Source organism: Globicephala melas, chromosome 20 (genome assembly GCF_963455315.2).
Source record: "Globicephala melas chromosome 20, mGloMel1.2, whole genome shotgun sequence".
Taxonomy (NCBI): Eukaryota; Metazoa; Chordata; class Mammalia; order Artiodactyla; family Delphinidae; genus Globicephala; species Globicephala melas.
In genome coordinates this window covers 47036260-47046958 of record NC_083333.1, presented here as the reverse complement: position 1 = coordinate 47046958, position 10699 = coordinate 47036260, and the positions used below count along the sequence as shown (strand labels likewise).

Sequence of the window (10699 nt, the reverse complement as noted above, 5' to 3'; positions counted from 1 at the left end):
CTGCCGGGAAGAAACACACATGGGGGGCCAGTCAGGCTCCCTCCACACCTGGGCACTGACCAGCAGCCGGCACGGACCCCTCTCCAGCTCACAGAGGCTGAGGCCAAACTGGCGCACACACAAAAGCTGAGCAGGTGGCCACAGGAATTCAAGCGAGAAAGTTTTTCGCCGCTAATTAAAGGTATAAAAATATCTTTACTGTTAAACCCAGTTTCAGCAAAAGGAGGCCAAATTGTTCCCAGAAAAGGCAGACAGAGGCTGTGGGGGTTGGCAGGGGTCCTGACACTGGACAAAAACAGCCACGGGCTGGGGATCATTTTGATCTCTCTGTGAAGAAAGCAGCCCTTCCCTGAGGCTGGCATTTGACTATAACATGCCATCCCTTAGTTTCTGAGGCTGATTACAGTCCTATCATGAAAGCAAATGAAAGATTAAAGACTCTTAGGGTCTAATGCCATTCGGAGCTGATAACCAAACTGACATCATTAAAAAGTCCAAATAGGTATAGGATTTGTAAAAAAATAAAGATGTTAAACACAGCAGAATGATTTCCAGATGAATAAGGCTTACCGGTAAGTTACAGTCAGCCAGGCCTAACCTCAATCACTTCCGGGGTGTTTTGTAAAGCTCAACAAGTAAACAAATAAATAAAGCTCTAAACCCCAAACAATTTGTTTTTGTCTGCTAACGGCCAAGTCCTGAAGCTCTCTGATCTCATTCTGTGTGTCACTACCACTTCATCTTCCAGAAGCTGCTCTTCCTGTTACCCTGTTCATCCCAGAGGAAAATAACCGCAACACCAGAAGCCAGCTATGAGCCACAAGCATGCACAGCAGACGGAAGTGGACCCGCACAGACATGTTAGTTGACCGAATCAAACACTATGGGAACGAAAAGGACTCAGCAAAGGATCCATGATTGGAACAGCTCAGGATGGCAGTGGAATCATCGAATTTGCCTTCCACACTCAAAATTAAGATGGAGACGCTAAGATAACGCGTAACTGGTTCATACTTTTTTAGGATGTTCTTCTGCAGGCTTCTCTTCTTTCTGAAATAACGTTGAAACCATAAGGTCAACAAAATTCCCAGAACAGGGCCTCTGGCCTCCAAACGAGTCCTTACAGGTGTAACCTTTTCTCCTTGCCACCCCACTGTGCAGAGGGTGGGCAGGCACGTGCCAACAAGCCCACTCCTTAGAAAGGCAGGAGCTGCCTCCACCCCTCGACAGCTCCCCCCCGCTGCCCCTTTGAAAGAACATGTCTGCTTCTGTGGTCAGATTTCAGGGCTTGATAAACTCCCCTCCTCTGGTCACAGACCTTGTGGAGAAGGGCCAGATGGGATTGCCTGCCGGGTCGGTCAGGGAAGCAGCCCGTGCAGGGGAGGGGGGAAGGCAGGTGACTTACCCGGCTCCTGGAGTCCACGTTTAAAAGGCACACCCCACAAGCAAGCTCCTGAGCGTTTTTAATCCCGGGCCGTAGCATACAAGAGGAAAAATCCAGTGAATTTTCATCAGGCTGTGAGGACAAGACAAACGGGTAAGAAGCCAGGAATTCCACACGCTGCTGGTTTCACTCCCTGATCAAACATCCCAACAGGTCCAGCAGCAAATTCAGTCCACTCTCTACCACCACCAGTACAATTATTCCATTTCCCAGACGTTTACCGAGTACCTGCCCTGCTGTGTTCTAGTTGCTAGGGGTGTTAGGATGAGCACAAAATGGTCCCTGTCCTCTGAGAGCTGTTTAGGGTCAGGGCGAGGTGGGTGTCAGGCCACACTGTGCCACGAGACCCACACTAGGCGTAAGGACCGAGCGCCGGAGCACAAGGGGGAAGGGGTGGGGCACTTACCCGACTCAAGGGGAAAGGAGCGTGGTGGCAGAGAATGCTTCTGAGAACTTCCAAACACGGTGGCTGAGTCCTGATGGGTGTTTGCTAGGTGAAAGGGGTAGGGTAGGATGAGGTAGGGGAGGGAAGGGTATCTACTCTATGTAGAATAAGCAGCCTGGGCAAAGGCCTCTAAGCAAAAGATCAGGTATGAGAAGAAGTCTAGGGAGTGCGAGCCAAGCTTACAGAAGGAGGGAGGAGATGAAACTGGAGCACGAAGGCCTTGAAAGGAATATGAGGGGTTGAGACTCTATCCTGGGAAGCCCTAAGGGTTGTAACTAGATTGTGACAGGATCAGGTTTGTACTCTGGACAGAACCCTCTGGTTGCAATGCAGGCAGGCACTGAACTGGGGGTCTGGGCCTCTGTTACAAGGCTGCAGTAGCGAACCGGGAGACGGGTCCTGAAGGTCAGAACTGAGGGAGCAACAGTGCGGAATGGAGAGAAATGGACACATGAAGAGCTATTAAGGCCGAAGAATCAACAGGCCTGGTGGATCTGTTAGATGTGCGAGGAGGGGAGGGGACTGGGCAACTGAAAGGATTCACCCTAACGGGGCACGTGAGAGGAGAACCAGTTTGGGGATGGAGACTGGGAAGAAGAGTTCAATTTGGTACAAGCCGTGTCGAAGCTGCCTGTGGGACAGCTGAGTTCTGATGCTATATGAGCAGGCAGATGGGTATACAGGCCTAGCACTCAAGAACGAGAGATCTGGATGTTATCGGCTAGGGAGAATAAATATATTAACAGCTAACAGGTCAAGTCTTTACCTGTGCTAAGCAGTACACTAGGCTCTCTACATACATTATTTAATTTATTCCTTACCAAAAAATCTATGAAATAGGGAGCGTGTCACCCAATGATGAAAAGCCCAATGATCGAAAGCTGTTAATTTCTTAAAAGTTAAAATGCACATCTATTATATGAGCTTGCAATTTCTAGATATTTTTATCTAAGAGAAATGAAAACATGTTAACAAAAGTCTTATACAAGAAGTGTTCATAGCTCTATTCATATTAGCCAAAACTGGAAAGAGCATGCATCTTTAAACAAGAAGATGGATTCAAAAAACATAGTATATTAATACATTGGAATATTACTCAGTGACAAAAGGGATCAAACTGATACACACAACACAGATGAATTTTTACAACATGCTATGTAGAAGAAGCTGACACAAGAATATATATACACTACATAATTTCATTTATATTAAGTTCTAGAACAGGCAAATCTATGGTGATGGAAATCTACAGAAAATGGATCACTGGCTGCTTTTGGAGTCAGATCAGGGGATTGACTGGGAAGGGGCAAAAGGGAACTTTAGGGGGTGATGAAAACACTCCATATACCGATGGGGTGTGTGCTACATGGTTGTGTGCATTTGTCAAAACTGGTCCAACTATGCATTTAAGATCTGTGCATTTCATTGTATGTATGTTATTCCTCAACTACGAAAAACACCTGAATAATAAAACAAGACAAAAACGACCAAAGAAAAGCAGAAAAACAAAGCAAAAAACCAGAATGGTAGAAAACATTTGCAAATGATGCAACCGACATGGGCTTAATTTCCAAAATATACAAACAGCTCATATAACTCAATAGCAAAAAAACAACCCAATCGAAAAATGGGCAGAGGACCTAAACAGACATTTCTTCAAAGAAGAAATACAGATGGCCAATAGGCACATGAAAAGATGCTCAACATCACTAATTATTAGAGAAATGCAAATGAAAACTACAATGAGGTACCACCTCACACCGGTCAGAATGGCCATCGTTAAAAAGTCTACAAGTAACAAATGCTGGAGAGGGTGTGGAGAAAAGGGAACCCTCCTGCACTGTTGGTGGGAATATAAGTTGGTGCAGTCACTATGGAAAACAGTATGGAGGTTCCTCAGAAAACTAAAAATAGAATTACCATAGGATCCAGCAATCGCATTCCTGGGCATATATTCAGACAAAACTATAATTCAAAAAGATATACACGCACCCCTATGTTCACAGCAGCACTATTTACAATAGCCAAGACATGGAAACAACCTAAATGTCCATCAACAGATGAATGGGTAAAGATGTGGCACATATATACAATGGAATACTACTCAGCCATAAAAAAGAACGAAATAATGCCCTTTGCAGCAACATGGATGGAACTAGAGATTATCATACTAAGTGAATTAAGCCAGAAAGAGAAAGACAAATACCATATGATATCACTTCTATGTGGAATCTAAAATATGACACAAATGAACCTATCTATGAAACAAAAACAGAATCACAGACATAGAGAACAGACTGGTGGCTGCACAGGGGGCAGGGGTTGGGGGAGGGATGGACTGGGAGTTTGGGGTTAGCAGATACAAACTACTACATACAGAATGGATAAACAACAAGGTCCTACTGTATAGCACAGGGAACTATATTCAATATCCTGTGATAAACCATAATGGAAAAGAATGTTAAAAAAGGAATGTATGTTATGTATAACTGAATCATTTTGCTGTACAGCAGAAATTAACACAACATTGTAAATCAATTATACTTCAATTAAAACAATTAAGAAAAAAAGATTTTGGATTCTTAATGTGTAAAAGTTAGGTATACATGAACTAATTTATTTTTCTTATATATGCTCTAGAGCAGAGTCTCTCAAACTTGGCACCATTGACATTTTAAGCTGGATAATTGTAAGACGAGCTTAAAAGACCTGTAAGACCTGTCCTCTGCATGTAGGATCCCTGGCTAATTTGGGGCAAAACTGCTCCCCTCCCCGACTATTAAGAACTGACTTTCCAAAGAGGAAGACGCATGTGTGCACGCATATAAATACACACACACACATAAACCCACACTCGTATGTAAGCTGATTATAAATTTTACTGATACAAAGAATGTGCAGCACACCATTTACAAATAATAAAATATACCATCATCTCTACTGCAGAGTCCACGTAGTATCTTGTTCTCACAAAATGCTTTCTTGGATTTTTGCCCAACTCTTAGATCAACCACCTTTGCTTGCTTTCCTGAAAGACTGTTAGTTCTGAGGCGAAGGCTGATGTTTTCATGTGAAGGACTAGGGCTAGACTGAAATGACTCAGACCTACTTCAGAACTTCACTTGTCTGTCAAATATATGAGTGACTTCTTCGCTGAATCAGATAATAGTTCCTGAATACTGGACAATCTTTCCTCAACTTTTGGTTCTACTCACAACATAACAGCTACAGACACAGCATACTTTTAAGTTTAATCTACATTATTAATATTTTCTCTATCACCTTAAGTCTAGACAATCAACAAAACAAGTCAAGCCCTGATTTGAAGCATTTGCTGATTTCCATGGTATAAATGCTCCCCCTATGGTCGATTTCTAGCTACCAGTGTGATGTCACTGAACATGGGGTTGGGAAGAGATGCATGCAGCACCGTCGTATAGTATTTCCACATATGGATACAATGGACTAGGGTGACCAACTTCCTGGTCTGTGTCAGACTGTTGCCACTTTAGCTCTGAGGACACCCCTCGGTTCTGAGCAAACCGGGACAGCTGGTTGTCCTATGACAGACATCAATAACCTCAAACACTAAGGACAAAGCAGGTGGGAAAGGAAGTGAAGATGGAAGGGAGTCGATAGGAACAAAGTAAAAGGGTCCATTGTCCTGTCTTGAGAACCAAAAACAAGAGCAGAGCAAGTCAAGTGTGAGAAAGTTCTAGAGTTACCAAGTTGGGCTCAGAAAGATGTCTGAGTTTAAGATTGCCCAGGCTCTGCAGTGTGATGTGATAACACCGTCCAGTGTGATCATGCAAGTGGGTGGCTTAAGTGAAACAGAGACAAGGGGCTTGTAGTCCAGAGAGTCAAGGATCTGGGAGCCTGGCATGTTGGCTGGTTTTTCCTCATGAATACTGAGGTGACCAGGATGATGGCAAATTGGACAATAAAATAACAGCTACATGTTCTACAGTTACTTTAGGCTGAGCCACTGAGAAGTTACTATACTGTCTTTGTATTTGCAAAACTGTATTCTTCTTCCCCAGAAAAAAAAGCCTTCTCCCTAGAAAAATGTGTAGATTATATATGATATTTCTCCAACCATTTCTTTTTAATATGAAATAAGTATCTTTTAAAAATATTTATTTACTTATTTGGCTGCGTTGGGTCTTAGTTGCGGCGCTCAGGATCGTTGTTGCGGCATGCGAACTCTTAGTTGCAGCATGCATATGCGACATAGTTCCCTCACCAGGGATCGAACCTGGGCCCCCTACATTGGGAGCGTGGAGTCTCAGCCACTGGACCACCAGGGAAGTCCCTCCCCATCCATTTCTAATTTGAAATAGTAAACCATGTGCTAGGTTCCATAAACCTCTCTTAAACTAACCTGAGCTGAATCCATTTGGATTACCCTTAAGGAAGGAAGGATACACAGTTCTCAAAGAAGAAAAAGGGAGGTGGAAGTTTCAACTGTGTGAACCTACATGGCCTTAGCCAATCCAGAGGATAATTTGTTTGTTTTTTAGTGTAATCATGGCCAATTTGGTCAAACCTAGAAGCAGGTGGAATTATCATCTGTCTGCTGTCCAATTCTGTCCTTTGTAAAACAGTAACCATTTCACTTGCCCTACCTCCCTCCCTCCTTCAGTTGGTGTTAGGACCCTCACAGATACATAAAAAGGGCTCTGGAAAGGATAAAATGCTCTAAATGATCATCACAATTATTCACTTTGACAAAATCTAACAAGCTTTTTGAAGAGGTTAAAAACATAGTAGTATGTCTATAATCTACACTATAGACATTTATCATGTTACTGAATGAGGACTAATTGTGAAATAATTAGAACCCGGGGAAACTCTGAATCTTGAAATCAAATCCAAGTTAATAAAAGCCCTTTTAATACCTGTTTACCAAAGGAATAAAAGAAGTCAATGAAAAGGTCATCTCCAGTGAAAATCATAAGGCTCTGCATAAATTACCCTGTAGTCAAATTAATCTTTCAAATGATAAAATTAACCTTTATAAATACACATCTATTAGCAGGGAGATTATTGTAGTCCACAGTGTGACACCATCAAATGCCCTAATTCTACAAGGAGGTATGCCCTCCACAGGCACCTTAAATTGCGTATCACCTACTTTAACTGGCAAGTATGTCATGCATTTAGTAAAGATTAAAAACCCAGCTACATTAGACATGACCTGCATACACTGACAAGTCCCAGAGTCAGACTGGGATATATAATCCTGAATCTTTAGCCAGTAATAAACTACTAAAATGGTATCCAAGAAAATCATTATTAAGGAAGAAGAGTTTGCTAGTATTTTAGTGTTACCAGTAGACTTATTCTCCTTCTTCCGGACAAATGTAGGATGGGCCTTCCCTGTCCTCTATATTAGGCACAGTCGTGTAACTTGCCATGATGTTAACAGACTGTGAGTATAAGTAATATGGTCACTTCTGGAAGGAAGCAAGACCAATGTGCTATTTGTCATGTTCCCTTGATACTCCCATAGTGACCAACTATGTTCCACTCGGTGTTGGCTCTATCAACCCAGATCCCGGAGTAAGGAGGACATGGCATAGAGTCCCTCCAACTTGAGATGGAACAGGAGCTAGGAATAAAGCTCTGTTGTTTCACATTGCTAAGAACTGGAGCTGGGAGGTGTTGCTTGTTACCGCTGCAGAACTTAATTTGACTGATACAAAGAGTGATCTAGACACAGGTTCCACAAGCAATTCCACACCTTTGATTTTGGTTACAATGCAACCATTCTTGGTTACAATGGTTTTTTTTTTTTCTGGTAATTTTTCCTACTGCTACTATAACAAATTAGCATAAATTTAGTGACTTAAAACAACATAAATTTATTCTCTTCCACTTCTGGGGGTCAGAAGTCTAAAGTGGGTTGGCAACACTGTATTCCTCCTTATCCAAGCTCTAGGGGAGAATCTGCCTCTTTGCCTTTTCTAGTTTCTAGAGACTGCCTGCACACTCTGTGGATCACGGTTCCATCTTCAAAAGCAATAGTGTAGGATCTGCCAATCTCTCTCTCTGCTTCGACTGTCACATTGCTTTTTCTCATTCTTATTCTCCTGCCATCCTCTTACAAGGATCCTTGTCATACCTCTGGGCCCACCCAGATAATCCAGGATAAGTTTCCCATCCAAAGACCCTTAACTTAATCACATCTGCAAAGTCCCTTCTACCACATAAGGTAAAACATTCACAGGTTCTAGGGATGAGGACGTGGACATTTTAGGGGGGTGGGGAGGTGTTAATCTGTCTACCAAATCCACCTTCTGCCAACTGAAGATAGCCGTGCAGAGACATGATTAAGATTCTGTCTCTAAAACACTGTGCAGACTGGCAAGATGACAAAAATGCTGTCATTACTAAAACAAACAAACTGTTCTGGGTCTTCCCGGGTGGTGCAGTGGTTAAGAGTCCGCCTGCCAATGCAGGGGACACGGGTTTGAGCCCTGGTCCGGGAAGATCCCAAGTGCCGCGGAGCAACTAAGCCCATGCACCACAACTACTGAGCCTGCGCTCTAGAGCCCGTGAGCTGCAACAAGAGAAGCCACTGCAATGAGAAGCCCGCACACCGCAACAAAGAGTAGCCCCCGCTCGCTGCAACTAGAGAAAGCCTGCGTGCAGCAATGAAGACCCAACGCAGCCAAAAATAAATAAATAAATAAATAAACAAACAAAACAAAACAAAAAAACTGTTCTCCTGACATGCCACAGCAATGGGAAGTAAGTACTCTGAAATTCACTGCTTATTTTACATCAAAAGGAAGTACAGAAGAATTTTATTATGCTGAGGGTAGTAGTGGAATCACAGAGCCAGGGTGATTTGCAGTTGACCACAGGTCAGGAGAATAACAGTCCTGTCTCTTCTTGTAGATTTTATGTGGCAAAAACGCATTAGTATTGTTTTCCAGGACTAAGTCTTGGTTACCAAGCTACTGAACTTCAATTCAATCCACAAGCATGAGACAAAACTTTAAGATAACAATTCACTCATCTCACTAAAATAGGGGCTTTTTATCTCTTGAGAAAAAAGTTCCTTCAACCTGTGCCCAGAGGAAACAGGCTTTTGCCACAAGAGGGAGTTTTAGTCCATGGATAAAGGGAGCATGAAAGGGAAAGGGAAATGTAACTTTGCTAGTATCACTTCCAGCCTAAAGAAATATTAAGGAGCCACAATTTGGAGGTTAAGACCGTGTACTCTGCTTTCCTTATCCCAAGCTGCATCCTGGAACCTTTTCACTGGAGAAAATTAATGCAGCCTCCTTTTGACGGGAATAGTTTCATGGAGTCTTTGTGGGAAGAAACAAGTCTTTTTTTTTTTTTTTTTTGCGGTACGCGGGACTCTCACTGTTGTGGCCTCTCCCGTTGCGGAGCACAGGCTCTGGACGCGCAGGCTCAGCTGCCATGGCTCACGGGTCCAGCTGCTCCGCGGCATGTGGGATCTTCCTGGACCGGGGCACGAACCCAAGTCCCCTGCATCGGCAGGCAGACTCCCAACCACTGCGCCACCAGGGAAGCCCAGTTCAAGTAAGTTTTATACACCGAGGACATACTAGTTATCAAGAGGAAATGCCATGGTATAATCAGGAAAAATACCTGAGTAAAGAATGATTATTTTTCTGTCACAGCTAACCTGGTGAAGAAAGCAACTATAACTGGAATAGCATGGGTAACTGGAGAAACAAATACTCAGTGGCGGTCACGTACAACGTGCAATGCATTCCTGTGTTGTCTAGCGGCAGATACCTACCCTTCCCTGGTGCCTAAAAACTGTCAGGTAAAAATCACTCTAGCATCTAGACATGGATGCTAGAAATGGATGTTCCTAATGGGAGTTTGAAGGAGAGGGCAAGAATGCCTGTCCACTCTTCCCACTTACCTCCTATTTTGCCATGTGGAGGGATTTAGAACCACCGTAAGTGAGAGGGCAACACTCCTAAGTTAGATGTGTGACCAAACCCAACAGGCTTCCTTTGAAATCACAAAACCAAATTCTATGGCTTCTTTAAAAAGGTCTGAACAAAACTAATCCTTAGTGTAAAAAACCAGAACATGACTTATCTCTGAGTGGGATGATGACAACAGAGGAGCACAAGGAAAGCTTCTGGGATGATGGGCTATTCTGTATCTTGATAGGGGTATGGGTTATATGAGGTATGCATATGTAAAAAACATTGAGTGGTATAACTAAGATTTTTGCATTTTACTGTATATATATTTTACAGAAAAAGAAAAAAGAAAAGAAAGGTCTGGAGGGGCAGAGTCAAGAAGGCAAGCCTTTCTCATGAGCAAGATGTACCAGGATGAAACTGACTTCCATCTCACCCACTGACAGCAGCTCCCTTAAAGCAGTAATCCAGGCCAAGATTCTCCCCAAATATCCTTTGCCCCAAACTGAAAAGGACTAATACATAATGAACCTGGTTAACACACTTGGTCTTTTGTGATACCTTTTCTTTAAAGAGTTCACGGCAAAGAAAGATGCTTTGCAACCACAGCCATCTTTTTCTTTTTCTTTTTTTTTCTGGCCCTGCTGGGCGGCTTGTGACACCTTAGTTCCCCGATCAGGGATTGAACCTGGGCCCTCGGCAGTGAAAGTGTCGAGTCCTAACCACTGGACCACCAGGGAATTCCCACAGCCATCTTTTTCTAATAGCACCAGAAGAGATGGGTTTGTCTAGAAGTCTAGTTTTCAAAATGTTAATTACAAGAAGAAACTGCCTGTCACCAGAACAAAGAAACTTAAAATCTAAGTGGCAAGGGGGACTCTTTTAAGCTAC

General features: G+C 43.1%; 1 protein-coding gene across 16 annotated transcripts in view; it reads right to left on the bottom strand.

The window, feature by feature from the left end:
• SYNRG (synergin gamma) overlaps positions 1–10699 on the bottom strand; it is a 100300-nt gene that overhangs the window by 8460 nt on the left and 81141 nt on the right. For 6 of the 16 annotated variants that reach the window (XM_030881896.3, XM_030881897.3, XM_060291198.2 and 3 more), the window contains 3 exons: positions 1851–1934; positions 1406–1516; positions 1015–1050 (listed from right to left, as the gene is read on the bottom strand). In XM_030881896.3, coding sequence (XP_030737756.2) covers positions 1015–1050; positions 1406–1516; positions 1851–1934 — 231 coding nt within the window. The remainder of the gene's footprint in view (positions 1–1014; positions 1051–1405; positions 1517–1850; positions 1935–10699) is intronic. The other 10 variants (XM_030881901.3, XM_030881894.3, XM_030881899.3 and 7 more) reach the window with 3 other exon arrangements.